General features: G+C 56.4%; 5 protein-coding genes across 6 annotated transcripts; 4 read left to right on the top strand and 1 right to left on the bottom strand.

Annotated features, from left to right (window-relative positions):
* Positions 1-3,866: 3,866 nt before the first annotated feature.
* BTK (Bruton tyrosine kinase) lies at positions 3,867-11,955 on the top strand. 2 transcript variants are annotated; one of them, XM_058032387.1, is made up of 18 exons: positions 3,867-4,007; positions 4,166-4,264; positions 4,456-4,524; positions 5,042-5,123; positions 6,529-6,657; positions 6,763-6,830; positions 7,316-7,497; positions 7,770-7,832; positions 8,067-8,121; positions 8,450-8,532; positions 8,642-8,769; positions 8,900-8,974; positions 9,313-9,484; positions 9,749-9,965; positions 10,219-10,283; positions 10,729-10,847; positions 10,955-11,112; positions 11,351-11,955. In XM_058032387.1, the coding sequence occupies exons 1-18, from the start codon at positions 3,867-3,869 to the stop codon at positions 11,420-11,422; spliced, it is 1,977 nt and encodes a 658-aa protein (XP_057888370.1). In that variant the 3' UTR covers positions 11,423-11,955. The 2 variants fall into 2 exon arrangements, with proteins under 2 accessions (XP_057888370.1, XP_057888371.1); XM_058032388.1 differs by lacking the exons at positions 8,900-8,974; positions 9,313-9,484; positions 9,749-9,965 and having other exon boundaries at positions 8,642-8,705.
* Positions 11,956-12,125: 170 nt separating this feature from the next.
* Positions 12,126-13,400, top strand: TIMM8A (translocase of inner mitochondrial membrane 8A). Its single transcript, XM_058032423.1, has 2 exons — positions 12,126-12,307; positions 12,625-13,400. The coding sequence occupies exons 1-2, from the start codon at positions 12,185-12,187 to the stop codon at positions 12,784-12,786; spliced, it is 285 nt and encodes a 94-aa protein (XP_057888406.1). The 5' UTR covers positions 12,126-12,184; the 3' UTR covers positions 12,787-13,400.
* Positions 13,401-14,277: 877 nt separating this feature from the next.
* LOC131088388 (magnesium transporter NIPA2-like) lies at positions 14,278-18,104 on the bottom strand. The gene is made up of 5 exons (XM_058032406.1): positions 17,973-18,104; positions 17,810-17,866; positions 16,713-16,803; positions 16,439-16,599; positions 14,278-15,550 (listed from the first exon to the last, which is right to left on the bottom strand). Exons 1-5 carry the CDS (start codon positions 18,088-18,090, stop codon positions 14,931-14,933), a joined length of 1,047 nt encoding a protein of 348 aa, XP_057888389.1. The 5' UTR covers positions 18,091-18,104; the 3' UTR covers positions 14,278-14,930.
* A 56-nt stretch (positions 18,105-18,160) lies between these two features.
* Positions 18,161-23,936, top strand: TAF7L (TATA-box binding protein associated factor 7 like). The gene is made up of 11 exons (XM_058032405.1): positions 18,161-18,351; positions 19,250-19,328; positions 19,467-19,600; positions 19,946-20,072; positions 20,253-20,311; positions 21,310-21,382; positions 21,787-21,903; positions 22,005-22,193; positions 22,295-22,407; positions 22,653-22,712; positions 23,509-23,936. Exons 1-11 carry the CDS (start codon positions 18,286-18,288, stop codon positions 23,551-23,553), a joined length of 1,062 nt encoding a protein of 353 aa, XP_057888388.1. The 5' UTR covers positions 18,161-18,285; the 3' UTR covers positions 23,554-23,936.
* Positions 23,937-24,405: 469 nt separating this feature from the next.
* On the top strand, positions 24,406-27,097 carry LOC131088697 (aryl-hydrocarbon-interacting protein-like 1). Its single transcript, XM_058032944.1, has 7 exons — positions 24,406-24,501; positions 25,127-25,306; positions 25,468-25,656; positions 25,731-25,907; positions 26,172-26,313; positions 26,651-26,872; positions 26,988-27,097. Exons 1-7 carry the CDS (start codon positions 24,406-24,408, stop codon positions 27,095-27,097), a joined length of 1,116 nt encoding a protein of 371 aa, XP_057888927.1.
* The last annotated feature ends 574 nt before the right edge of the window (positions 27,098-27,671 follow it).

Below are 27,671 nucleotides of genomic sequence, written 5' to 3'. Positions count from 1 at the left end.
CGGGAGGGCGGGTGTGGGACGGGGCTGTGAGCGTGGGGAACTGTGGGGTCCGCCGGGTGCAGGTGACATCCAGGTGTTCGAAACACAAACTGTGTGTCAAGAGTTCATTGTTAAGGTTTAGGGCTTGACATGTTTCAGAGATCTCAGACCTGGGTGGAAGTTCACAAGGCTTGGGAAAAAGGATTTACCATTACAAAGAATGCAGAATTTAGGAGCACAAGAACAGTTGGCAGAACTCTCAAGACAAGGATGCAACTAGCAAAGCTAACTGAACAACTGTGCTGAATCAGAGCTGAGTGGATAAGAGAGATTCCAGATCACAGCACCAACTCTGGACCACCAATCCAAGAAACCCACTGACCCAAATGAAGGCTGAACATGTGGCCTAATTAATAAAGGATTTGAGGGAATCATTTAACATTACAAGATAGCATACTAATGAATGATGTAATGTAGCTAATGAAGATTAATGTAGCCAATGAAGATTAATGTTTTCATATGCTAAAACGTTTAAACAGTAAAAGCTTTTGATAGTCGCTCTGCTGGCTTTGTGAATTTACCACCAAAACCTCTTTCCACACAGAACTCTAAATAAAAATACCTTGTTTCTATGTGGGGATCAGCTCCATCGGGTGAAAGAACCCGTTTTGGGGCAACACCCAACTCATCCAACACCCAGCACTGCCCAGGGCCCGGGGCAGGCTCCCGGCCTGGCGCCCCCACGGCAATGACCCGGCTGTCTGCAGGAGGAAACACAAACGCTGCCTTTGAGTCACAAAACGAAAAAAGGGGAACCGAAAGGGTGGGGTTGGCCGGCCCCGTCCTTCCTCCCTGCGCACCCTGCCGTCTCTGCGGGTCCCTGCCGCCACAGGCACCCCGAGCGGCCGGGTGGGCGCGGCGGGCCCGGCGGGCCGGAGCGGCGGCGGCACGGGCGGTGAGTGAGGGACCGGGAGCCGTGGAGGGCAGCGCTGCCTCGGGCTCCTGGGCACCGATGGGCCCGGCTGATGTGCCTGAGGGGCAGCCGGGGTGGCGGGAGGCTCCATGTGGCTGTGCCGGTGGCCTCAGACCTCTGCTGGGCTCCGTGAGGGCAGGGGAGCCGTGCTGGGCGCGGCGCACACGGGGCGGGTGAGCCCAGCGGGCAGGGCAGGGCTCTGCCTGGTCCCACAGCCTGGCCAGTTCCAACCCTGTGGCACCTGACCCTGTCACCTGGCCGGGGCTGTGGGGTGCAGGCAGGTAGAGGGGGTGCCAGGGGCTGCAGGCTGGCCTGGAGCAGGGAATCGCAGTGGTGTGAGGCTGCCAAGGCTGCCAAGAGCAGGGTTGGGGCTCTGCCAGTGTCTTTTGCCATTGCTCACCTGTGCTTTCCACAGTGGGCACTGCTGGGGCGCAGCTCTGCCTTTGCTCTCAAGTCTCTCCCATGCAGGTTTCCCCCTCTGTCCTTCCCACCTATGGTTTTTGACACCTTCAGCGCTGAACCTGAAACATGAGGGCTGTGAAGTTAACATGAGGGTGTGAAGTTTGTCACTCTGTCACCCTTCCCTCTTGTCCCAGGCATGCCAGCCCCACACCAGAGCTTGCCTGTGCAGGAGGGGTGGCCCTGGGACCATGGTGGGACACAGTGCGCGGTTGCATGAGGCCAGCAGCATGTGCCAGGCTGGTGGTGGTCTCAGAGCACGCTGGGCAGGGGTGTGAGCATGGCAGGAAGTCACACTGGCTGGAGGGGGGGACACAGGACATGCTCCCACACACCCACTCATCACTGCTGTCACCGCACAGCAGTGCTGGCTGTGGGGCTGAGCCCTGCGGGGCACCCACAGGGACACAGTGGGTCTGGTGGCCCTGCTGAGGACAGGGAGGCTGTGCCATGATGGGGCACAACAGCCCTCTGAGACACTCATTGTCCTTTCCCCTCTGGCAGTTCCATCCAGAGGACACAGTGAGGACGTGTCCCACCTGCCTGGCACTGCTGGCCATGACCCTGCTGCTGTGACTGCAGGTAAAGCTCCAGGGAGCTGGCACTGCAGCTGAGATGGGATGGAGCCCAGGGCCCCTGTGCTCAGCCCTGTGTCTGTGCCAGGGAGGGCAGTGGGACCCTCCTGCTCTTGGGACGCCGGATCAGCAGCCACACTTGATAAGGAGGGAAAATGAGGCTCAGGGCTACACGGTGGTTCTAGGGTCACTCTGCTCATCCACCACCCTGCCAGCAGTCTGGGGGTCAGGGGGGCCACACCAGCCACCTGCAGGGACCCCAGATCCCTCCTCCTGAGGCCTCAGTCAGCACACTGCTGTTTGTTCCAAAAGACTCCAAAATGACTAATTTTTTAAGTTGGGCTTTTTTTGACCACCCAAACAAGCTGAGAAGGTCTGAACCATAAGAGGCACAAGGAGGGAAGAGGGAAGCCTGGCAGAGGGAATCCTGCTTGTCCCCAGCCTCTCTGGGTGCTGTGGGGCAGGGTCAGTACTGCAGCAGCAGGGGCTGTGCTGGGAGGGTCTGGGCATTGCCAGCAGATGGGAGGACACCTCTGCTCCTTGTCCCCAAGCTGGGGCTTGCCCTGGAGGGAGGCACAGTGTGTGGGATTGCATCCTGGCATCTTTGTTCCCCACCTGACCGTGTTGTGAGTGAGCCAATGCCCATCTCCTGTGTGTGGTGAATGGATGGAATACTCAGCTGGGGAATGGGGGCTGAACCCCTGTTTCTGGTCTGCCTCTGAGCCTCCCCCTGAGGAGATGGGCTGTGGGGAGCAGGGGAGAAAAACAGCTTCTCCCAGGTTACTTTCCAAAGCTGTGCTTATAGGAGGAAAAAGGGGAACAAGGTGAGGGTGAAGGGGAAGCAGGGACTGTAGGTGGTCAGGCAGGAGCCAGGAGCTGGGCTCCAGGGGCTCCCAGCTCAGCAGGGGCTGCACACAGCTCACCCATCAGCTCTCAGACTGCAGTCAGGTGCTGGTCACAGCCCACAGCTCCAGCCACGTGGCTCTGGGGGTGCTGGGCCCACCTGGGGGTCACAGTTCTGAGTACAGCATGGAAATGGGCCAGGGAAATTTCCAGTCCCTAAAGGCTGGGCAGCAGTGGGACGCAGGGCTCTCATGAGCCCGTTCCTGCACTGCCCTTCCCTGGAGAGGCTCAGGGGAGCTTTGCTGATGGCTGGGGGAGGATTTAACCCCTCTGCCTGCTGGCTGGAGGCAGCCCTTCAAGCCTGGCCACTGACAAGTGCTGCTCAGAGGGGAGGAAGGGGAGTTGAGCTCCATCCCTGCACTCCTGCAGGTTCTGTGGACACACAGGGGAAGGATGACTTTGGGGCTACTCCGTGCTCTTGGCAGCACTGTGGCTTTTCAGGGCCAGGCCCTACCCACAGCTTTTTAGGGACTGGTCTCCCGTGACCAGCCCTTGCACGCTGCCAAGTCAGCACATCCCCAGCACGGAGAGGCTGCGGTGGGGCAGGAGGAAACGGGCCCACACAGGCTCACATGCACAGAGCCCGAGGGGAGGAGCTCCCGCGGGGTGTCACAGCCGCCCCGCTCCTCCCCGGGCCTCCGAGCTTCCCCCGTTTGTCTCCGTCTCCAGCTCTCTGTCCATCTTGCATATCGTGGGGGCCTCTTCAGCAGGAGAAGGAGCCATCCGGGTGGTGGCTTGGTCTGCAGGTTGGTGTGGGAGACGTCACATCACCAACAACCCACACTGACCTGCCCTCACCCCTCTGTGGCTGCTTCCCCCCGCTGTGGGGGTCCCAGCACCCCCTGTCTGCCCTTGGGGCGAGGGGCAGAGTGCACTGAGTGAGCTCCAGCAGGTTTTGGGCTGAGCAAACACCGTGTCAGCGTTGTCTTACCCACAGCCAGCCTGTGAGCACAGCACGGGGGACACCAGGGGTTGACATGGCCAGTGTCATCCTGGAGAGCATCTTCCTGAAGCGCTCGCAGCAGAAGAAGAAAACATCTCCCCTCAACTTCAAGAAGCGCCTGTTCCTGCTGACAGAGAGCAAGCTGTCCTACTACGAGTATGACTTTGAGCGGGGGGTGAGTCTGCAGCCACAGGGGCTGGGCCAGTGTCCAGGGCTCACAGCTGTCCCTTGCCAGCACGTAGCCCAGGGGGTGGTTGGACAGGGAGAGGGGCTGGTTTGAGTCTCTCCAGGTCTCCACTTGGTGGCTGTTTAAACCAAGACTGTCTCTTGCAGCGCCGGGGCAGCAAGAAGGGCTCTGTGGACATTGAGAAGATCACCTGTGTGGAGACAGTGGCACCTGAAAACAACCCTCCCCCTGAGCGACAGGTCCCGGTGAGGAGGGTCCCTGGGGTGCTGGCAGTGGGGGACAGCCCTGCTTGGCATGGGGGGCTCTGTCCACACCATACCAGGGGTATAGCTTGATGCAGAACAAGGGGATGCCAAAAGCTGTGGGCCTGCTTCAGAGGAGATGCCAGCAGCTGAGTAAAAGGATGCCAGCATCCATCTTTGCATCTCTCTTCCAGAGGAAAGGGGAGGATTACAACAACATGGAGCAGATCTCAATCATCGAACGGTTCCCCTACCCCTTCCAGGTGAGTTTTCACTGCACCCTCTTTGCTGGTCCACTCTGCCTGGGGCAGGTCCTGAGGGAAGGACCCCACAGGGGCCTGGGGTCAAACATGGCATCACTGTCCTGGTGCCAGGTGTCACTCAGCTGCTTGGAGACACTCTGCTGCTGTCCACACTGCTGGGACAGCCAGGTGAGCCTATCTGAGCCCTGAGCCAGCTCTGTTTAAGATGGAAACCTGCTTCTGGGCTCTGTCCTGCCCCTTTCAGTCCCCTGGCTGATGCTGGAGGGATGCTGGCTGCACACTCAGCCCCCAGCCCAGCTGCCTGCCCTGCTGGCACCCAGGCACACCGAAAGTCAGAGAAGGAAGTGGAAAGTCTCGGGGGAGGGGGCTTATTTTTAACCTCTTTGTCACGGTCCCGCGAGCACCGAGCGGGGCCAGCAGACACCGGCGGGGCTGCCTCGGGGTGGCCACAGGGCTCGGCTCCGCCCGTGCCTGCCTGAGAGCCCTGCCCGCGGCGCTGAGCTGAATGTTCCTGCAGGTGGTCTATGACGAGGGGCCCCTGTACATCTTCTCCCCGACGGAGGAGCTGCGCAAGCGCTGGATCCATCAGCTGAAGAGCGGTGAGTGCGGGGGCTCTGCAGCTCCCTGGGGAACCAGCAGGGCACAGCTGTGCCTGTGCCTGACCCTCAGTGCAGCCTCCCAGGGCTGCCTGGCTCATGGGTACCTGTCCCATGGCTGAGGAAGGAAGAGCAAGCTGATCCTGCCTGGGGCAGGTGAATGCTGTCACCCTCTGCAGCAGCACGGCTGAGGCTCCTTGCCTTCTCACAAACCTGCTCCAGAGCAGCTCAAGCAGGCTCAGACATCATTGAGGGCAAGAGGAAATAGCAGATGTGGCCATAGAGCTGTGCTGCCTTGACATGTGAGGGTTGGGTGCCCAGTGCTTTAGGAAACATGGACCACAAGCCTGCTGGGAGCCAGGGAGTATCATCCCCAAACCACCTCAAGACTTCCTCAGCGATGCTGAGCTAATGCTCAGCTGGGTGGGTGCTCCCTCCTCACGTGTGTTCCAGCAGCACTGTGCCAAGGGGCTCCAACCACCCAAAATCTGCTGGAGCTGCCTGTGTGTGCCTCCTGGCACATGTGTGTGTGTGTTTCTGTGGCTTTGTGCTGGCAGGGTGGGATCAGCTGCTTGAGCTGACACGGGGAAGTTGGCTCGAGCGGGGCGGAAGAGGGGCAGGCTGATAACGGGGAAGTCGGTTATCTCACAGGAGCCCCAGCAGAGCAGCCAGTCCTCTCCCCACTTCCCTGCTGAGGGAGGAGGGTTGCTCTGCCAGCTCAAGCCAGTGTAGAATCCACAGGGAAAGGAGAGAAAATGCTGCCTTTTTGCTGACAGGATGTCCTCCTCTTACTCCACCAGAGAACGGGCTCTCTGCAGCCTGTGCAGCTGCTGGGCCAGCCCCAGGCTGTTGGCAGTGTTTAGGCACATCCAGTTGTCCCTCTAACCTGGGGAGAAGTGTGAGGAAGCTGGTCAGCCTGCCTGGCAAGGGAATATTCTCCCTGCCAGGGAAGTCTCTGAGCAGGCACAGGGTGGTGGCAGTGCCCTCCTCTTCCCATGGAAAAGCCAGGCACAGCTCTGGCCTCCTACCCCACTTCTGGGGAAAAAAGGGCTCAAAAGAGCTGTGAACCGTGGGCCAGAGCAGCCTGGGGGTTATTGGATATTTTGGCTGGCAGAAGGGCCAGGTCCTTCTGTGACTGGCTCCAAGCCCTTTTGCAGAGCTGCTCAAAAGCTTGGATCTAACATCCAAGCCTGGCCCTTCCCTGTGGCACAGGGATTGCACAGCCTCAGCACTGAAACAAGAGTGGTAAGCTGGGGAAAACCTGAACATCAGGGCTCAGGGGACTGCAGCACAGCTGAGAGGAAATGATTTAATGCAGCTGACCACTTGCACTGAGGGAGCAGAGAGCTCTTGCAGGAGGCTGGGGACACAGCCCTGGCTCTCACACATCTTCCCTCCTCTGCCACAGTGATTCGGTACAACAGCGACCTGGTGCAGAAGTACCACCCCTGCTTCTGGATCGATGGGCAGTACCTGTGCTGCTCCCAGACAGCCAAGAACGCCATGGGCTGCCAGATTCTGGAGAGCAGGAATGGCAGTAAGACACCAGGCACCCTCCCACTGCCTCATCCCCCTGCCCTGGGGAGCACTGCACACAGAGCCAGGGGTCTTTTCTCACCATGGCCCCTCCTCTGTTCCGAAGGTTTAAAAGTCGGGCGGTCGCATCGCAAGACAAAGAAGCCCCTTCCCCCAACTCCTGAGGAGGACCAGGTAAAGGCCAATGCCAGGGTTTGCTCCACACACAGTGCTGGAGAAAAGATCTCCCTGGCAAAAGCCAAAATGTTCAAGGACTGCTCAGAGACATACAGGCAGGACTCTGTTCTGGGGAGGGAGGTCAAGATGGTGACCTAAGGGAGAAGGAGCTTGAAACAGGGGATGGAGCCCAAAGGCCTTTAGGGAAGTCAGTTGATCTCAACCCTAAGGTTTCCCAGAGAGATTAAATCCCTGATGTAGGCTAGAGGAGTCACAGGTCAAGCCAAAAGGTAAAAACACCTTTCTGTGGAGATGGGGAAAATATTTTGATAAAAAGTCCAGAGAGAGGAAATGAGTGTTCTGGTAGAGATACACATGGGAGCTGAGACAAACACTGCACTCACCTTGCCTGAGACCACTGCTCTCCCAGGCCTGGGAAGGGTCTCACGTGGTGTGTATGCCAGCCTGACTGTGTCCCATGCTCTCCCTGTCCCTGTGGGAAGATGGTGATGAAGCCTCTGCCTCCCGAGCCAGCCCCCAGCACAGCAGGGGAGAGGAAGAAGGTGGTGGCCCTCTACAACTACGAGCCAATGAACGCCCAGGACCTGCAGCTGCACAAGGGCGAGGAGTACTTCATCCTGGAGGAGAGCCACCTGCCCTGGTGGAAAGCCCTTGACAAGAACGGGTGAGAGCTCCCACTGCCCATGGCCGTGGTGCTCAGGCACTGGTGGGCAAACACACCCCTTGGGCATCCCATGGGTGAGGAGAGGCTGCCTGCCCACCTGTGGGCTGCCCTGGGGAGGAGGGGGAGGAGGCTGAAACCAGCTGTGGTGTCAGTTCTTCCCAGATGGGTTTGCACCAAAGTTTTTGAGCCCATTTCTATCAGCCTCCTGAGACAGGAATATCCTTTCCCCTTGGCCTCTTCCATCAGAGTGTGACCAGCCCTTTTCTCTGCAGGAGGGAAGGATACATCCCCAGCAACTACGTCACTGAAACCAGAAATTCCCTGGAGATCTTTGAGTAAGAGAGGGCACAGGCACCTGGCGAGTTGCACGTGGTTGGAGACATTTTCCATTTGGTTGTTCCCCTCCACAGCTCGTGAGCCCAGCCTGGCTGGGTCATTCTCCCTCTTCCACATCCCCTGACAGCCTCCAGCCCCTGGCAGCCATCCCTGCCCTGCTCTCTGCACTGCCTGTCCTGGCTGGGGAAGAGGTGGCTGTGGAGATCTCTCTGATGGCTGTGTCCCTGTTCCAGGTGGTACTCAAAGAATATCACTCGGAGCCAAGCAGAGCAACTGCTGAAACAGGAGGTAAGTGCTGCCTCCTGAGGCTGGGTCTGTCCTACACCAGCCCTCCATGGGCTGTTCTCACATTGTGTCCAGCATGGGACCAACCCTGGCTTTTCTGGGAGAGGAGTGTTGCCCCAACAGCCCCAGGAACCTTCCCTATCCCAGTGTGAGCTCCTCCAGGCAGCCACTTCAGGAGATTGCCTCCCATGCAGGAATTGGAAATAGGATTCCTCTGACTCCCTGCATCCTCTCCAGTCATGCTGTGATCTTCACTCACTTCAAGTTTTGCCTGTTACAGTCACACACAGTCCCCACAAACACCCAGTGCCCTTTGCCCTTTCTGTTTTAGGGTAAGGAAGGAGGCTTCATTGTCCGAGATTCCACCAGCAAGACAGGGAAATACACTGTCTCCGTCTATGCCAAGTCCTCTGCGTAAGTGCCTCTGAAAACAGCTTGTTCCTCCCTCAGAGGGCCCCTCCAGATACCCCTCACCCTCTGCCTCTCCTCCCCATGGCACTGACCTCATGTTCTCTCTCTCCAGAGACCCCCAAGGCACAATCCGCCACTACGTTGTCTGCTGCACCCCCCAGAATCAGTATTACCTGGCAGAGAAACACCTCTTCAACAGCATCCCAGAGCTCATCACCTACCACCAGCACAACTCTGCAGGTCAGTGCTCTGGAGACACAGTGAAGCCAGCAGTGTTTGCTCTGGCACCATGGTATCCCCACCTTCCTGTGCCAAAGGCAGGAGTTGTGTTCCCTGCTGGAATGTGGCATTCTCTGCTGCTGTGTTTCAGGGCTCATATCCAGACTGAAGTACCCCGTGTCTCAGCACAAGAAAAATGCTCCTTCCACAGCTGGCCTTGGCTATGGTAAGCCAGCCTGGGCTACCTCACAGTTCCCTGGTTAAAGGGTTTGTTTCTGCTGGCAGCAGCCTTCCCAGGCTGGGATCCTGACTGTCCCACAGCTCATAGCCTTCCCAGGAACCACTTCCCAACTGCCCTCTGGTGACAGTATTGACCAAAAGACTCCACAAGCTTCCTTGAACCCATCCCCTGGAGTTACAGGTCTCAGATGTTGTGGATTTTGTGGATGATTTTTCAGGCAGCAAATACCTGTGAGCTTTTCTTGGGCTTGCTAGATTGGCTGACTGGCAGCACCGTGCAGGGAGGTCACCTGTACCCACATTACCCTCACTCTCTTGTCCTAGGCTCGTGGGAGATTGACCCCAAGGATCTGACCTTCCTGAAGGAACTGGGGACGGGGCAGTTTGGAGTGGTGAAATATGGGAAATGGAGAGGCCAGTACAACGTTGCCATCAAGATGATCAGGGAGGGCTCCATGTCAGAGGATGAGTTCATTGATGAAGCCAAAGTCATGATGTAAGTGGTGAGCACCACGCAGGGCAGTGCTGGATGCTCCTTGCCAGAATGGCTGCACTCCTGGGAGGTGTGGAGGGACAGTCTTGGGCAGTCCCATACTCTGCAAAATGCATCCAAGATCCCACTGATTTTGTGCTGATTCCTTCGTGAGGTTTTCCACTATCAGCTGAGCCAGAAACACCTTCCCTTTCCAAACTCTCTTTATTCACTTCCTTTGCTCCCTGGCTTTCTAGATGCTCAGAATTGCCTTTGTCCCTAACACAGGAACCTGTCTCACGAGAAGCTGGTGCAGCTCTACGGGGTCTGCACTAAGCAACGTCCCATCTTCATCATCACCGAGTACATGGCCAATGGCTGCCTCCTGAACTTCCTGAGGGAAACACGGCAGCGCTTCCAGCCCGCCCAGCTGCTGGAGATGTGCAAGGATGTCTGTGAAGCTATGGAGTACCTGGAATCCAAGCAGTTCCTGCACAGAGACCTGGTAGGGCTCTGGCTGCTTTGTTCAGGCAAAATCCCACTGGGGAAATTGCCCCTACATTGATAAATAAGGATGCTTGGAGGCCTCAGTTGCTCTCTGCTGAGGGCTTTCTAGCTTACCCCAGTCCAGGTAAACTTGCAGGAAAAAGTGTGGGGAAATATTTGGTAGGTGGGGATAAGATGAAGTTCACCTGCTACAGGGGGATAGGAGAGACAAGAGCAGGTAGAAGTAACTGCCTCCACCTCTGCATTCACAGGCTGCTCGAAACTGTCTGGTGAATGACCAAGGAATTGTGAAAGTGTCGGATTTTGGTCTTTCCAGGTCTGGTAGATGTGTCTGTGTTGCTTTCCTGTCTCAGTACTCCATCTCCTCCTTCCATCAATTCTACACTTTAGTCTTTGTCCCCACCACCCTCCAGCTCCGCTTTACTATTGTCTTCCCATTCCATCTGCTTGGCTCAACCTTCTGCCTCTCCACTTTCCACCATCCCTTTCTTACTTTCCCTGGCCCTTTCCCCCCTCTCTCTCTGTATCTTCTTTCCCACCCTCAAATCTCCTGGTTGCAGCTTTCTCTCCACATCCCCTTTTTGCTGTGCTTCCATGTCAGCAAATCTCTTCTGCAATCCTGGCTAACACGCACTTACTGCTGAAACCCGTGCAGAGCTGCAGACTCTGGTCATCCTGAGCTGCCCATTCCTTTTGAGCTTGTGGGAAGGAGGGAAATGTGAAATCCAGCTGAGGCACCCTGATCCATTTTCCTGCTGCAGGTATGTGCTGGATGATGAGTACACGAGCTCCATGGGGTCCAAGTTCCCAGTGCGGTGGTCTCCTCCTGAAGTGCTGCTGTACAGCAAGTTCAGCAGCAAGTCTGACGTCTGGTCCTTTGGTAAGGGCACAGCATTGCTGGTTTGGGGGTTGGGAACTCCTCTGCAAACCAGGTGCAGGCACAGGTGCTCCAATGCCATGAGCTCTCCGTGCTGTTCCCCCCAACAGGCGTCCTGATGTGGGAAGTTTACTCGCTGGGAAAGATGCCTTACGAGAGGTTTAACAACAGCGAGACAACCGAGCACGTCATCCAAGGCCTGCGCCTGTACCGGCCGCAGGCGGCCTCGGAGCGGGTCTACGCCATCATGTACAGCTGCTGGCACGAGGTGAGTGGGTCTGTGCCATCATGTACAGCTGCTGGCACGAGGTGAGTGGGTCTGTGCCATCATGTACAGCTGCTGGCACGAGGTGAGTGGGTCTGTGCCATCATGTACAGCTGCTGGCACGAGGTGAGTGCCTTCCACCCCTGTTGACGCCTCCAGCCACCCTGGTGGGGTGACAGCATCCCCAGGCCATGGCTGAGGCAGACTCGTGTTCCAGCTAGGCCCCCCTTTTGCCCCACAGAAGCCTGAGGAGCGCCCCACCTTCACCGTGCTGCTGAGCAGCATCCTGGACATGGCTGACGAGGAGTGCTGACCGTGGGCACTGCCCCTGACCCTGCCCAGCGCTGCCACTGCCCCGCGGGACAGCCCTGCACACCGGCTGGCACAGTCCTCATGGACACGGGCATGCAGGAGCCTGGGGGAGCCCCATGGCTGCGCCCACAGCTCCATCACATGCTCAGAGCTTCAGCACATCCCTGGAGCTCCATCCCATGCTCAGAGCTCCATCACCGTCCCAGAACTCCATCAGCACCTTGGAGCTCCATCACATGCTCAGAGCTCCATCACGTACTTAGAACTCCATCACATCCCCAGAACTCCATCAGTGCCTTGGAGCTCCATCCCATGCTCAGAGCTTCAGCACATCCCTGGAGCTCCATCATGTGCTCAGAGCTCCATCACCACTCCAGAACTCCATCACATCCCCAGAACTCCATCAGTGCCTTAGAGCTCCATCAGCGCCTTGGAGCTCCATCGCATCCCTGGAGCTCCATCACCGCCCTGGAGCTCCAGCACATGCTCAGAGCTCCATCACGTCCCTGGAGTTTCATCACATCCCTGGAGCTCCATCACCGCCCCGGAGCCCCATCGCACCCCGCCCCGCTCCGGTCGGTCCCGGACAATAAAACGGTTCCAAGGCCTCCCCGTTGCGGCCGCTCCGCCCCGCCGGCAGGGGGCGCGCGGCGGGCGGACGCGCAGGCGCGGCGCGGGCGGAAGGGGCGGGCGCGGCACCGGCGGCACGTGAAGGTCGCGGCGCGGCGGCACCGGGAGGGACCGGGGGCACACCGGGAGCGCCATGGACCCGCCGTCCGCCGCCGGGCTGGGCGGGGCCGACCCCCAGCTCCAGCGCTTCATCGAGGTGGAGACGCAGAAGCAGCGCTTCCAGCAGCTGGTGCACCAGATGACCGAGCTCTGCTGGGTACGGGCGGCGGGCAGGGCCGGCGGCTCCGGTGACCCGGTGGCGACGGTGGGGCGAGGCGGGCTGGGAGGCCGCGCAGACCTTTGTCCCCGGGGGGAGGAGGCTGATGGGGACAAAATGGAGCCTCCGTGGGAGCAGCCCCAGCTCCGGTGAGCACAGAGCGGGAGGGGGCGGCTCTCCGGGGCGGGCAGAGCACGCGTGGAGAGCGGCCGAGCCGGGCTGAGGGTCCCGAGGGGATCGGGGCCCCGAGGGCGGGAGATGGCCGCAGGCACGGCCCCGGTCGGGCTGCGGTACCAACGGGACCCCGCTGTGTGCAGGAGAAGTGCATGGACAAGCCGGGCCCCAAGCTGGACAGCCGGGCCGAGACGTGCTTCGTGAACTGCGTGGAGCGCTTCATCGACACGAGCCAGTTCATCCTGAACCGGCTGGAGCAGACGCAGAAATCCAAGTCGGCCTTCTCGGAGAGCCTGTCCGACTGAGCCGGACCCAGCCCCGCCAGGCCAGGCCCTCGCCCATGCCCACTCCTGGTCACTCCGCTGCCCCAGGGAGCCAGGATCAGCTCGGGGGGTAGGATTTGATTAAATGCCAGTCTCGGGGAAGTCGCAGCCAGATGAGAGCCCACAACAGACACACGGACGCTGCACGTCGGGGTGATGTGCTGCTCCCGGCCGTGCGGGCCAGCGGCCACCTTTGTGCCGGGACCCGGGAGGTTTGGAACGTGCCCCTGGGCTGAGCAGAGGCTGCTGATGCTCGTTTCACGGATGCTCCCAGCGCCGATGGGAAGCTCGGCTCTGGGTGAGGCCAGCCCGCCTTAAACGGTGCTGCACAAAGCAGCTCTCCTGGGCACGTCCTCACCCGCCCTGGGCTCCATGGCTGGGACAGGCACCCTGAGCAAGAAGAGCGTGTTGGGAACAGTGATCATCCCAGGCAGTGCCACTGCTGGAAAATACTTCCAGGCTTCCATAGGTGAATCGTTCATATGGCCAAGTGACCAATTTTCACACTCTGCAGCACAACTCTGTCGATGCTGACTTGCTCCATTAACTGCTTTCCCTGGGTAAATGTAATAAATATTAACTGGGTCAATTTTTAATATGAGATTCTCCTTTTTTCAGATAGATCACTACTAAGAATGGAAAATCTGGCCTTCTTGTCACTCCCCTTCCTTCCCAGTTACCCTATTTATGGTAAAATTAGTAGGAAGGAGACATAACTGTCTTCTGGCTAGAAGGCCTTTTCTGAATTCTGATTTGTTGCTCAATTATTTTAGTCCCATGAATCAGATTTGTTTCTGGGAGAGGCTGTGGCCTTTTCTCTTCCCCAAAAGGTTAACAGCTCCTGCTGTCCTGGAGAGTAGTTTCTTTAGAGAGACTAAATGCAGGGAATAACTAACCAGCTGCTTTATAACCTCGTGCACCTTCACCTCTGGAGGTCACTGGCAGGAGGCCTGTGGGTGTGTTTTCTGGACCTCTGCCCCCAGGACACAAAGAGGAGCTTCAAACTGGAAAAACAACCAATTACTGCTCAGCTCTCTGGGAAGGCAGCAGCATTTCAGCAGTGCTCATACGCTGCAGGGCTCTGGGAAGCCTGGAGTGACCCTGACAGTGGTCTGGAGCTGTACACAGGAGCCTGGTAAAGCAGTTCTGCACACAACCCCCTGCAGGGCTGCTGGACAGAGCGTGTGAGCTCCCAATGTGGGTGGCTTGTAGCCAGCAGCCTTCCTGGGAACAAACTCAGGATGTGTTCAGCAGCTATGCAGATGTAAACCCATGTCACTGAGGACACAGCTGTCAAGTTATCTGTCAGAAACTTACCTCAGTAGCTAGGGACTAGGTTCCCAGAGTAGGTGATTCCCTCTCCTGTCCTAACCTGAGTTTCTCTGGAGCACTCACAGAGTTCTTCCTACCCCTGTGATCCTCCATGCCTTCCGGTGTTCACCCAGCTCTTGGTGTTAATGTATCACTCAGCACTTGGAAACTGAACAGATGAGTTTTTAATAGAACACAGGAAGCTTTGTCAACCTGCACAGCAGACATTGCACAAAGAGGTTGGTCCCTCTGTAAGAGCCACAGCAGCATGTGGCAGCACCACTGAAGTTTCCCAGTTTGGGCTGTATTCTGTTTTTGGATGTGAATCTGTAAATAAATTCTAGCAGAGTGAGCAAAACCAAGTACTTGATAGAGGAATTTTTGCATTAATACTCTCTGAATGTCACCCTTAAAGCCAGACATCCATCTTCTCTCTGTTCAACCTCAGCACCATGTTAGATCATTCTGTAACTGTTAATTCTGGGTGTAAAAACAAAGCCTCCCCAGATGTGTGACCTGCCACAGAGTCAGGGTTAGCACTGTGTTAGTGCTGCAGGCCTCTCTCTGCACAGCTGAGCTCTGAGTCCTGATGAAGGAAAATTAATTCTTCACATAAAAGAAGAGCGAAGAAGCACAGGATGCCAGGAATGGGGCACTTCCCAGGGCTCCTGTCTGTACCACAGGAGGCTGCTGGCCCTGTCAGGCTGGTGGTGCCTGAGGCAGGCAGAGGGTAACTCACAGCTCCTGCAGCAGCACGTTCATCCTTTGGCAGGGAGAGCAGGAAAACAGCAGTTCACATGCTTCCTCACCTGCTTTCACTTCTCCTCCTCCTCCTGTGCACTCTGAGGGCCCTTGTCCTCCGAGGGCAGCAGGGGCTGGTGCTGACAGCACTGATGTCTGTCTGCAGTGCTCCAGGGAGGGTGTGGGTCTGCCCTGGCTGGCTGCAGGAAGAGGGGCAGGAGGCTGGGGGTGAAGGGCAGGTCCCTGAAGGCGTGCAGGAGGAAGATGCCCGACACGATGGTGAGGAAGCCGCTGATGGAGCCGATGATGTTGTCCAGCACCAGGTGCTGCCACTCCTTGAAGAGGATGGCTGAGCACGTCATGACTGCCGTGGTGAACAGCACGTAGTAAATGGGTGTGACCACAGAGGTGCTGAAAATGTCCAGGGCTTTGTTCAGATAGTTGATCTGGATGCTGATGCAGATCACCAGGCACACCAGGAGCACCCAGCCCAGGGGTTCCTTCAGGACTGGCTTCCCAGAGAACAATTCCTTGAGGGCAATCCCCAGGCCTTTGACACAGGATACAGACAGCGAGCCGATGGCAGAGCAGACCAAAACATAAACCAGGACGTTGCTCTGTCCATAACGGGGTCCAGCCACAAAGATGAGCAGAAGGGAGCTCACCAGGACACACACAGCAAATACAATGAATCCTTGGGGAAAGAAGAATTCAAGAATTCCCATCAGAACACAGCAGCACCAGTCACAGATATGACTGAACAGCAAGGAGAGATGGAGACATCTCTACTGCCCCATCAGCCTTTCTGGCCTCCATCTGAGGGGAACAGGGTTAGAAAGCCTGAGCAAAACTGCAGAGACAACAACAGCTCATTACAGTGTGATCACAAGCCAGCCTGTTGGGGATACAGTCTGCTGGGAGTGGCAGGGGCACTGCCAGGCTCCACAGCACTAACAGAGCTGGGGGGCTTGTGACCAGTCCAGCAGGAGGCCCAGGAAGGTGACAGAAGGCTTGGGAAGCCGTGGCTGAACTCTGCAGACTGGTGGGATAAAAAGGAAAGTGCCACATCACAGGAATGCCCTGCCAGTGCTCCCCCTAATGAGCAGCAACATCTACCTCTGCTTTGTTCCTCTCCTTATGCTGCCTTCCTCCATCTCTTTTGGCTTATCCTGCCATTTGTGCTATTGCCTACATTATATAAATACCAGGACTACCTGATCTTGGGCACAACTCCTTGAATTCTTCTGCCTTGAGTTTTTCTGAATTTCCTCCTCTGTCTTCTCTCAGCCATACCACTACCACCCTTATGTACAGGAATTCCCTCTGCAATTCCTGGCACTGCCACAGGCCAATCCCTTCTGCTGACAGCTGCACCTCATTTCCCTGCTTCTCAATTTTTGCATCTATACATCACAGACAGTAAAAAAACAGCCCACTTGGTAACTACTAATAATTCCAGTGGGGTGTGCAGAACAAGAAACAGCTCAATTACCATTTAGTTCTGTTTTTTCCAATCTCTCCAAGTTGTATCCCACCTACTGTCATCAGCCTGAAGTCAACAGGAATCCTTTTATTTTAGTACCTGGATCTTTCAGCTTCTCTGCCATGGACTCCAGGCTGGAAACCTCTTCTTCCTGTGGAGCATGGATCACCATGACAGTGGAGCCCAGGATACTCAGGATGCAGCCAATCTTCCCATGAACATTCAGCTGCTCATTCAGGAAGATGGAAGAGAGGACTGCACTGAAAAGGCAAAAAAAAAAAAAAGGCAAAAATCAAATCCAAAACCAGTCAGGACAAGAAATGGATACTTGAGGGCTGGTAGGTGAAGTAAGGCTGTTTCTGAGGCTGCTTACCTAACAAGGACACTCAGAGCACCCAGTGGAGTTACCAGTGTTGCAGGGGCAAAGGCATAGGCGGCGAAATTTGCTGCTTCTCCAATTCCCACTGCAAGAGAAACTCCTGTGAGCATCAAAGTGGGAGCAGTTCACCACAATACAAGCTTGAGTGTAGTCAGAAAAGCCTCAGCTTCCTCCTGAGCATGCTGTTTCTCTGAGGTATGTTGAGCAAGCAGGGAAGAACAGCACCAGCACCTTCTCTTGGGAAAAGAAGGCTCAGTGTTATGCACAGTGATCCTTAGTCACATGTGCCTCTACAGTGAGCAGCAACCACAGGAAAGTATTTCCATAATTTCCACAAAGCTGAAAGGTGTCTGTCCTTTTCCTGGAAAAGCTCTTACAGCTTTCTAAAGGATAAATCAGTTAGAGTTGGTTCTTAACATAGAAAAGTGTAAAGTACAGCTGCTGAAACTGCTGCACATGGTGCTGGATGTGCAATTATCACTACATCCTCAGGGCAGGCTACCTCAGAAGCACTTAACCCAACCCAGTGAAACCAGCTCCTCAACACCTGCTTAGCACAGAAACTTGGTAATGCATGAGACTTCAGAATAGTTTAATTACAATGAGGTCAACATCATCATCAGAAACTTGGATAAAACTCAAGCAATCAGACTAAAATGGTAGTAACAAAATACGAATGGAAACAACCACAACCATACTTTTATAAGGGAAGGGTCTGGAGTGACCTAATTGTGGCCCTGTAGCGTGCAAAGGGAGCCTACAAGAAGAGCGAGACTTTTTCCAAGGGCGTGTAGTAACAGGGTAAGGGAGAATGGGTTGAAACTGAAGGAGAGTAGGTTTAGATAAGATACCAGGAATTGTTCCCTGTGAAAGTGGAGAGGCCCCGGCACAGGGTGCCCAGAGAAGCTGCGGCTGCCCCATCGCTGGCAGTGTCCAAGGCCAGGCTGGACATTAGGGCTTGGAGCAGCCTGGGATAGCGGGTGTTCCTACGGGAGGGGTTGGAACGAGATGATCTTTAAGGTCTCCACCACCCCAAACCACTCCGTGATCCCACGATAAATGTGGTAACACAGTCTGAGCGCGGTACTTACTGCACAGCAGCCCTGCCCACCACAGCCACTCCCGCAGGTACGCGTGCCCTCCTTGCCCTGAGTGCGGAGGAAACAAACGAGAAACCTCACATGAAACCAAACCAAACTCTGGTCCCGACCCTCGGGGGACCCAGCGGGGGCAGCGCCCCGGGAGCGGCCGTACCTGCCCGGGCGCGGCCGCACAGCCGGAGCAGCCCCTTCTTCTTCAGGACGAAGCTGCCGCCGATGAAGGCGCTGGAGGCCAGGGCCAGCCCCAGCCCCGCGCCGAACCCGGCCCCCATGGCCAGCGGCACCGGAGCGGGGCCGGAGCGGAAGGGGCGGTGCGGCGGGCTCGGCTTCCGCGGGGCGGGACCGGGCCGGGCCGGGAGCGGGGCTGAGGCGGCTCGGGCGGCTGGTCTGGCCTGCCCTGGGGGCTCCGGTCTCCGTGCAGGAGCCTTCCCTCGGCGCCGTGACCGCGTGTTTGTGTTTGAGGCGGGATGAGCAAGGGCAAGGACGATGCTCCGCACGAACTCGAGAGCCAGTTCGTGCTGCGGCTGCCCCCGGTAAGCGCTCGGTCCGTCCGTCCCCTCACGGCCACACCGGGCTGAGCCCGGCTGCCCGGCCAGCACCGGCTGCCCCAGGCGGTGACAGGGCGGTGGGGTGGAAGGCTCGGGGTGTGGAAGCAGGCTGAGTGCTCTGGGGCCTGGGGAGCCCCTTCCCATCCTTTTGAGCGGGTTGTCCACGGCCTTCCCTAGAGAGGTGCTCCTGTCGCTCGGAGCTCCAGCTCCTGCTCCGGTTCAGAGACAACCTAGAGGGTTTGGGAGGACCTTTCTGTAAAGGTTTTGGCTCTTTAGTTGCAGTGGCGATATGTGCTCTCGTTGCTGTTTGTTATGTGCGTAAAGCTGAGATTCTTTTTCTGGTGCCCAGCGACAGGATGATAAACTAAAGCACGATTTCCACCTCACCAAAGGAAGAACTTTCCATTGAGAGTGGCAGGGCACTGAAACAGCTGGGCAGGGAGGCTGTGGGATCTCCCTCTCTGCAGACATCCCAAACCCACCTGGATGTGTCTGTGCATCACCTGCTTCGGGTGACCCTGCCTTGGCAGGGAAGTTGGACTGGGTCATCTCTTCTTCCACCCCCAGTTATTCTGGGATTCTGTGTCCTGCTGGGACCACAAGGGCTTGGTGAGGGGAGCTCTAAGTGCCCACAGTGCTGTGGAGCTCTGGCGGGTGTGTCTGTCAGGGACCTCGCACCACTGTCACAGCCAGGGGTATGGAGAGCACTGGGAACAGCAGAGCCACGTTAACATGCTGTTGGGAGCAGGGTGCAGTTCACCGTGGGTCTTGCAGTTGCTGTCCAGCACGTGGATGGCAGGTGTTTAAAGCTGGGTAGGTTGGGCAGAAGCATTCAGTAACTCTTGGAGGAAGCACTCCAGCTCCTGAAGAATTCCCTTCTCAGGAATATGCCTCGACTGTGCGGCGAGCAGTCCAGTCTGGGAATGTCAACCTGAAGGACAGGCTCACCATTGAGCTGCATGGTGAGTGAGCAGCACCAGGCTTCTCCGCTGAAGCTGTGCCACCTGCACATGCTGTCCTGTGAAGTTGCTGCTGCCCAGGGCTGTATTTCCCGGGTGGCTGTTGGGGCACAGCACTGACATGCCCCTGGTTCTCCCCAGCGGACGGGCGCCATGGCATTGTCCGTGTGGACCGGGTGCCATTGGCAGCCAAGCTGGTGGATCTGCCCTGCATCATCGAGAGCTTAAAAACCATTGACAAGAAAACCTTCTACAAGACAGCGGATATTTGCCAGGTATGAGCTGTCCTTCTTGCCTGCACCAACAGCTTAATTCATTGCTTCCCCTCCAGGAAAACACTTGTACATTTTGGCAGCTGGTCACCCATTATAACATGCCCAATTCCTGTATCTCACAGCATTAGCAGTTTAAAATTCCCCATTCCACCTGGTGTTTAGAAACCTCATTCCTGAAGTGTGAAATGTGATTGTCCTTGTGACAGTTTAACTGCTGCTGTGTCCAGCTGAGCTGGGGGTGCAGCTGTGTTTCCCACACCCTGTGCCCCTGAATTCCCTTGGCTGACAACGTGCAGTGGGCAGTCATTGTCCCTTCACATCCTTGTGCTCATGTGGGGATTCCAGATGCTTGTTTGCACTGTGGATGGTGATCTGTACCCACCTTTGGAAGAGCAAACAGTGACCACTGACCCCAAAGCAAACAAGAAGAAGGACAAGGACAGAGAGAAGAAATTCATATGGAACCATGGCAGTGAGTAGAGGCTGTGCCATCCCCTCCACCCCAGTACCCCACATCTGAGCTGGGTGCTCACAGTACTGGCAGTGCTGCTGCTCCTTGCCACAGCTCTCTCTGTTGCAGAAGGGATCTTCTCCCTTCTGACACGTGCTTCTCCCACTGCCTGACACATGAAATCTGTTTCCTCTGTCACAGTCACCCTTCCCCTGAAAAATGTACGGAAGCGGCGGTTCCGGAAGACAGCCAAGAAGAAGGTGAGTTGTTTCTCACCCAGATGCAGATGAAATACTCAAGGGCTAGGAGGGCAGAGACATTAGAGCTGTAGCTGTGATTGGTCCAGAAGTCGTGTGTTTTCTAACATTTGTTCACTTTTCCTTGCCTGAGATAGGGTGAGGGCAGGATAGTAGATTTAAACACTTCTTTGGGTGCTTCCTCTGTATTTTCCAAGATCCTCCTGAGAGAATAATTCTCTGTGCAGAGCACTGCTGGACCTCATTCCTGTGGCTGCCTTGCCAAACCACATCTCTTCCTGCTCATAGAGAAGAAAGGAAGAAAGACTCACATGGAAATGAGGCTTCACTCATTCCTGCTTTCCCAGCTTAAATCTTCTCTTTCTGCACGGCCCATTCCCTTCCCCAAATAGTACCACTGTCACTTCAGCTGGGGGAGTGACAACAGATGGAGCTCAGAGACTGTCTCTGTGCATATGCACAAGCCAGGCAAGGTGTTGGGGAGAGGCAGCACCCTGAGGCTGGGAAGACTTGTTCTTCACTCCTTTGCAGTTTCTGAGAACAGGGTTGAGTGTGATTTTGCATGACATTTGGGAAGCAAATTACTTGAGACATTCTTGTAGCCCACAGGAGAGATTTGATATCATTGCAGTAAAATTCCTGACTAATTTAAAAGTGAAAAATGAAGCCTTCTTTTGAGTGGGATGGGAAGGATTTGAGTTCACTTGAGTTGACCATCAACACCTCAAGGACTTTCTGCCTAGACACAGAAAGTCTTATGAAATACATAGTATAAACAGAAAAGTGAGAGCACTCAACCTACCAAGGTACAAAAAAGATGGGTTGTTATTGGGGAGTGCATAAATTACTTCACAGTTAAATATGAGCAAACTCTGAGCAAGGAGATAAAAAGGCCTTGAAACAGTGCTCTATCCAGAGGTGGAGCCTGTAGTTGGCCAGCAGCAGCAGCATGCACAAGGCATTTCACAGTGTCTCTGTTCTCTGTCCCCTCTCTGGCCCAGTATATTGAGTCTCCTGATGTGGAAAAAGAGGTGAAACGTCTCCTGAGCACCGATGCTGAGGCTGTCAGTGTCCGTATCCTTTCAGTGGGGAAAAAGCTCAGGAGTGGGACAAGGACATGGGTGTGACATGGGCGTTCTGGGAAGAGCAGGTTGAGCTTTGTCCCATGGGTGTGGGACACTGGGACATCAACACACAAGAGGCACTGAAGTTTTGGAGCTTCATCTTTGCCTTGTTCAAAGTTTATTGTCTCCTCAGGGTGACCTTTCTTGTGGACTGTGTTGTTGTAGTGAGAAGGAACTGAAATAGTAGAGGAGAGGTCATTAGAAAAGAATTCTGGGATGTTTCATCCTGGGCATCCATAGGTACAAGGCCAGGCTGGTTGGAGTGGCAGTGATCTGCCATTTTTAGCCTCTTCCATCACAGCTGCATCTTCCAAGTTCCTCATTTTCCCTTGACTCACCTGTTCCTGCTGTCAGGCTGGGAAGTCATTGCTGAAGATGAAACAAAAGAAGTGGACAACCACGGATCCCTCACCAGCCTGGACATCTCCTCCCCAGGGATGTCAGGGCATAAGCAAGGCCATGGCTCCTCAGGTGCAGTGGGGAAGGTTGTTTTATTTCTAGCTGTGGTCCCTGGCAGGCACAGGGCACTGGCAGCTCATCAGCTGTGTTTTAACTCTTTTGCCCCCAACTAGAACACGATGAACTGCGGGAGATATTTAATGATATCAGCAGCAGCAGTGAGGATGAAGATGAGAGGGATCATCACGATGATGAAGACCTGAACATCATGGACACTGAGGAGGACTTGGAGAGACAGCTGCAGGACAAGCTGAATGAGTCTGATGGGCAGCAGCAGGAGAATGAGGGGTCCAACCAGATTGGTGAGTGGCCAGCAGAGTATGGCAGAATTTTTGGGATGCCAGGCAGGCTGTGCTTCCCAGCTCTGCTGCTCCTCTGGGTCTGAGCTCACTCTCCCTTCCAGCCATGGGCATCCAGAAACAGATTGACAACCTGAAAAGTAAACTCCAGGAAACTCAAGACAGGAGGAAGCGCCAGGAAGATCTCATCATGAAAGTGGAGAACCTTGCCCTCAAGGTGAGAGCTCTCCTGGGGTCTCTTCAAACCTGCTTAACACTGGCTGGCCATTAGATCCATCAGGCTGATTTGGAAAAGCCAGGAGCCTTTGCCTGCTGGGTTAAAAATAGCTGTGGTGTGGCTGTACACACTCCAGCATCTCCCTGTGAAACTGGAGGAGACAAGGGGGTGGTTGATGTGTGGTAGCAGCACCCATTCTGCTGAGAGCACACTGCCAGCTGTGGTCTCCATGTTTGTGTCTGCAGACCCGTCTCCAGGCCGTGCTGGATGAGTTCAAGCAGCAAGAAGAGAGAGAGAAGCAGCAGGTGAGGAAAAGCCCACAGTGGAGTGGGAGGTACTGGGGCACAGCACTGCTCTAGGCTTGGCCTGACAGAGTTCCCTGAGTCTTCCAGCACAGCAGCTGCTGTGAACTCCAGGTTACAGCTCAGGTGGGGTTGTATCTGTACCTCAGGTGGGGTTGTACCTCATCTGTAGTGCATGGAGCTTCCCAAGGCAAAAGGAGATACAAGGAGTGGAATTGACTGCAGTTTTCCCTCTGGAGCAGCCAAGCCATGCCCAGTCAGCAGTCCAGAGCTGCCAGGATTGCTGTCTGGGGTGAAACACAGCACACAAACCTGTTGGCACCCCTGTACAAGGCAGGCAGTGGCTGTAGGGTTGTGGCAGATTTCCTGCCTGGGCGGCTCTGTTCCAGCCTGGTGCCAAGGCAGGAGGTTCTCACTCTCAGATCCCTGTGGGCAGTGCCAGTCCTGTCCCAGAGGAGCCCAAGCACAGCCCCAGGCAGCACACAGGGAGAGCAGCCACTGCTGTGGGTAGAAGATGTGCAAGAATTTTCTCCTAGTAGAAGACATTAGAAAAAAGAAGTCTGGGATGTTTCATCCTGGGGATCCATAGGTACAAGGCCAGGCTGGTTGGAGTGGCAGTGATCTGCCATTTTTAGCCTCTTCCATCACAACTGCATCTTCCAAGTTCCTCATTTTCCCTTGACTCACCTGTTCCTGCTGTCAGGCTGGGAAGTCATTGCTGAAGATGAAACAAAGGAAGGGCTGGGGTGCCTGGGGTCCCAGGTGTGCCTTGCTGTAACGTGTCACTCTCTCTTCCCAGATGGCATCCCTGCAGGAGCAGCTGGAGTCCCTCATGGAGAAGTGAGCAGTGGGCTGGGTCTGTGAGCAGAGCTGGACGTGGTGGTTCCCTGCCACACTGAAGTCCTTGCTTTAGTCACACACTTCTGCTGCCACTTGAGCCACTTGTGCTGCTGGGCAGTGGTACAGGGTCCATATCCAGAGCTGATTTCACATCCACTGTGCTGGGTTTGGCTGGTGGAGCTAAAGAATTGGACTATGCCTGTGAGAGCAGCCAAAACACAGATTTCCTGTCAATAGTCAGCACTGGCCTCCCCAGGACAGCACAGTGCTGCTTTCTGCATCTTACTGAGTCTTGGGTTTGATGGGCTGGGGCCTGGTAAGAGTTTGTTCTTGTGTTTGAGGAGTGCTTATATCTGCAAACCAAACTCAATAAAGTTTCCTTTTCAACCCTGGTCTGCTCCTTTGTGGTCTCCCAACCACACAGCCCTGGCAGGGAGCCATGCCTGGGCACCTTTGGTGGGGCACTGCTGGCCTCCTTCCCCAAAGTGGTCTTCGTGGAGCTGGGTCAAAAGTGCTGGCACTTGGTGGGGGTATGAGGCCCTCCTGATCAGGGAGTTCCTGTAATTCCTCACAGACTCTGCAGGCAAATCCCAGATTAACCTGACAGGGTGGGAAGAGGATTAGAAGGGCGGTTACAGAAAGCAACAGAGGACACCAGGGGCTTCAGTAAGTGTGTGCTAGGAGGGGACACCCCTCTCACAACCCACGGGCAGGGCAAGAAGGCTCTGCCCCCAGCACAGAAAGGAAAAGCTCAGCAGGAGCCCTGGAAGATGATGTGGATGTCCAGATAATCAAGAAAGAGACACCTAAGGAAGGCGTGGAGCTCTATAAGGGCCAGAGTGATCTGTGAGCAGCCATGGAAGAAACCTACCTGCTGAATGTGGAAGGGGTCAAAAAGAAGATTCTGCACGGAGGCCAAGGGCAGCTGCCAAAGCTGCAGGATGGGAGCAAGGTAAGTGGTCTGGGTTGTTCCTGCAGAGCCCTGGGAGAGGGAGTGGGTCTAACATCCCTGCCCAGCTCCAGCTCTGGAAAGAGTGAGAGCCCTCATAACAGGGATGCAGGAGGGGCTGGTTTGGATTTTCAAAATTCAAAATTTTGAAATTTTCCCAGCCCAATTTTTCATAGTGACAGCTGGCAGTGCCCACAGCCTCACCCTGCACTGGGCCTGGGACACCTCCTCCCCCTGTCACCCTTGGGGCCCAGCAGCCCAGGTGGGTTGCTGAAATCTGCCTTTCCTGCCATGTGCCAAGCAGCAGTGAGATGTGCCACTGGGTTGTTCCTGGGAGATTCCCCAGCCTCTGGTCACTGTGGGTTCCACCACGTCCTGGAGCACACTGTGGGAGCTCTCTCTGCACAGGGCTGTAACGGGGGATCCAAAGGGAGCAGTGAGCACAGCATGGATGGATGTTAAGACATTTGACCATCTGCTTGCTGTCTCAAGTGGGCAGGAAGCACAATGTCCTGCTGTGGAGGGAGAGCTGCCAGTGAGAGCAGCACAGTGCTGGGAGCAGGCTCAGCCCCACAGCTGAGGCCATGGTGGCCGCCAGGGGGTCTCACCTGGGCTCTCTCTGGGCCAGTTCACCTTCCACTTCCAGACGCTGAAGGACGACTTTGAGCGCACGGTGATCGACGACAGCCGGGAGGCCGGCATGCCCATGGAGATCATCGTGGGCAAGATGTTCAAGCTGGAGATCTGGGAGACGCTGCTCAGCTCCATGAGGATCGGGGAGGTGGCAGAGTTCTGGTGCGACGCCATTGTGAGTGAGGGGCCCAGAGATGCCCACTTCCCTCCTTCCTGCAGAGCCAGGACACAGACCCACGCATCCCAGAGATGCTCTGTCCTTCTCTGGTGCCAGCACAGCGTGTCCCTTGGCCTCTGCACTGACAAGGGCCTGAGCAGGGCGCTCCCTCCTTGCAGCACACAGGCATGTACGCCCTGGTCTCCAGGGGCATGAGGAGGATCGCAGAGGGACGGGACCCCCTGGAGGGCCAGAAGCACCGCTGTGGCATGGGCAACATGTTTGACTACCACAGCACGGGCTACGAGGACCTGGACGAGCTGCAGCGGACGCCTCAGCCTCTCATCTTCATCATGGAGCTGTTCCGGGTAAGGGGATGGCTGGGATGGCTGCCAGAGCGGGAACAGTGGGGACAGGCACTCAGCTCCTGCTGCCTGGGCAGGTGGAGGACCCCTCAGCGTACAAACGTGACACGTGGGCCATGAGCAAGGAGGAGAAGCTGGCAGCAGTGCCCGTGCTGCACAGCGAGGGCAACCGGCTGGTGCTGCGCAGGGAGTTCGCGCAGGCGGCCGCCAAGTACCAGGAGGCTGTCATCTGCCTCAGGAACCTGCAGGCCAAGGTGAGCAGCACCAGCACCCCCATCCCTGCCTGGGTCACTCCTCACAGTGTGCCCTGGGTGCCTGGGAGGGGATGGACACGGCCGTGAGCTGCCCTGGGTGCCTGGGAGGGGCTGGACACAGCTGTGAGGTGCTCTGGGTGCCTGGGAGGGGCTGGACACAGCCATGAGCTGCCCTGGGTGCTGGGAGGGGCTGGACACAGCTGTGAGGTGCTCTGGGTGCCTGGGAGGGGCTGGACACAGCCGTGAAGTTGCCCTGGGTTGCAGGAAAAGCCATGGGAGGATGGCTGGCTGAAGCTGGAGAGCCTGGTCACACCGCTTGTGCTCAACTACTGCCAGTGCCAGCTGGAGCTCGGCGAGTACTACGAAGTGCTGGAGCACACCACGGAGCTCCTCCAGAAGCACAATGGTACCTGTGCCCTGCATCCCACCCCTGCTGTGCTCCTGGCTCCCAGGGACTCCATGCTCTGAATCCCCCAGCTGTGACAATGCTCATCCTGTGTCCTGTGATAGTGCCTGTTTCACCTAGATCCCTGTGTCCCAGTCTGCCCCATCCATCACCATCCTTCCCCTTCCATCCCATGATGATCCCTGTGCATAGCCCAGGTGTCCCTGCCCTCCCTACAGGTGTGTCCACCCCACAGCCCACATGTGCTTGACATCTCCTGCTCCCCAGGCTCTCCAGCTCCTGTGGCTGGTGGTCCTGAGCTGCAGGACGCCCACTGAGGGCTCCTCTCTCCTGGCAGACAATGCCAAGGCCTATTTCAAGCGGGCAAAGGCCCACGCTGCAGTCTGGAACGAGAGGGAGGCGCGGGAGGACTTCCAGCGCGTGGCTCACCTCGACCCCTCCATGGCGGCCGCCGTGAAGAAGGAGCTGAAGCAGCTGGGGGAGAGGATGAGGAAGAAGCACGTGGAGGATCGGAAACGCTACCAGGGCCTCTTCCAGTCAGGCCAGGGCACGAAGGGCCGTGAGGGGAGGGAGAGCAGGGAGGTGGGTGATGGGGCACCTCAGGGGGAGCAGGCTGCTGGGACTGGGGTCACAGAACAGCCCAGGGCTCCCCAGGCTGAACCAGGAACCCCCAGGGCTGCCGGTGAAGGGGCAGCACCAGGAGGAGAAGAAGCCCGAGGAGAACCTGTGGGAGAAGAGGTGGAAGGGAGGGATGAGACAGCAGTGGGCAAAGAAGAAGACCTGAGCACATGTGGGGCAAAGCCAGAGAGCCCAGGAACAGAGGAGGAAGATGAGAAAGAGGAGGAGAGGGATGAGGAAGGAGAGGAGGGGGAAGAGGAGAAGAAAGAGGAAGAAAAAGAGGAGAAGAAAGAGGAAAAAAAAGAGGAGAGCAAAGAGGTAAAGGTAGAGAGGGGGGCAGAGGAAGAAGATGGAAAATTGAAGGAGGAGAAGGAAGAAAAGGAAGACAAAGTGGAGGGGGAAGAGAAGGTGGAGAGGAGAGCAGAAAAAGAAGATGAGGAATTAAAAGAGGGTGAAGAAGTGGAGAAGGAAGAAGAAAATGAAGGAGAAGAGAGGGAGGAGGAGGCAGCAGTGAAAGGGAAAGACGAGAAGGACAAAGAGAAAGAGTGTCTACCAGCAAAACTGGAGCAGCCTGGAGCAGGGCAATGTGGGACAACAGCGGGGACAAAGGCAGCAGGGCCAAAGCAGGGGCTGGAGGAAGGAGCCAGCAGAGCAGAGGCAGCTGGCACAGGCAGTGAGGCACAGCCAAAACCAGCCCCACATCTGGAGCCTCCCAGCGAGGGGCTGGGACCAGCTCAGGG

This window comes from Melospiza georgiana, chromosome 12, assembly GCF_028018845.1.
Source record: "Melospiza georgiana isolate bMelGeo1 chromosome 12, bMelGeo1.pri, whole genome shotgun sequence".
In the NCBI taxonomy this organism is placed as follows: domain Eukaryota; kingdom Metazoa; phylum Chordata; class Aves; order Passeriformes; family Passerellidae; genus Melospiza; species Melospiza georgiana.
The sequence above is the reverse complement of the archived record's forward strand: the minus strand, read 5'-3'. Positions and strand labels throughout refer to the sequence as shown.

Bases quoted from the DNA above. Each gene is read 5' to 3' on its own strand.
- BTK (XM_058032387.1), top strand. From the start codon at position 3,867: ATGGCCAGTGTCATCCTGGAGAGCATCTTCCTGAAGCGCTCGCAGCAG. The intron at 4,265-4,455 runs GTGAGGAGGGTC...TCTCTCTTCCAG, and splicing joins CCCCTGAGCGACAGGTCCCG to AGGAAAGGGGAGGATTACAA. The intron at 7,833-8,066 runs GTAAGAGAGGGC...TCCCTGTTCCAG, and splicing joins AATTCCCTGGAGATCTTTGA to GTGGTACTCAAAGAATATCA.
- TIMM8A (XM_058032423.1), top strand. From the start codon at position 12,185: ATGGACCCGCCGTCCGCCGCCGGGCTGGGCGGGGCCGACCCCCAGCTC. The intron at 12,308-12,624 runs GTACGGGCGGCG...CGCTGTGTGCAG, and splicing joins AGATGACCGAGCTCTGCTGG to GAGAAGTGCATGGACAAGCC.
- TAF7L (XM_058032405.1), top strand. From the start codon at position 18,286: ATGAGCAAGGGCAAGGACGATGCTCCGCACGAACTCGAGAGCCAGTTC. The intron at 20,312-21,309 runs GTGAGTTGTTTC...TCTCTGGCCCAG, and splicing joins GGAAGACAGCCAAGAAGAAG to TATATTGAGTCTCCTGATGT. The intron at 21,904-22,004 runs GTGCAGTGGGGA...GCCCCCAACTAG, and splicing joins GCAAGGCCATGGCTCCTCAG to AACACGATGAACTGCGGGAG.
- LOC131088388 (XM_058032406.1), bottom strand. From the start codon at position 18,090: ATGGGGGCCGGGTTCGGCGCGGGGCTGGGGCTGGCCCTGGCCTCCAGC. The intron at 16,804-17,809 runs GTAAGTACCGCG...TTTCTCTTGCAG, and splicing joins GTGGGCAGGGCTGCTGTGCA to TGGGAATTGGAGAAGCAGCA. The intron at 15,551-16,438 runs GTACTAAAATAA...TCTTTCCCCAAG, and splicing joins AGAGAAGCTGAAAGATCCAG to GATTCATTGTATTTGCTGTG.
- LOC131088697 (XM_058032944.1), top strand. From the start codon at position 24,406: ATGGAAGAAACCTACCTGCTGAATGTGGAAGGGGTCAAAAAGAAGATT. The intron at 24,502-25,126 runs GTAAGTGGTCTG...TCTCTGGGCCAG, and splicing joins AGCTGCAGGATGGGAGCAAG to TTCACCTTCCACTTCCAGAC. The intron at 26,873-26,987 runs GTGAGGGGAGGG...AGGAACCCCCAG, and splicing joins AGGCCAGGGCACGAAGGGCC to GGCTGCCGGTGAAGGGGCAG.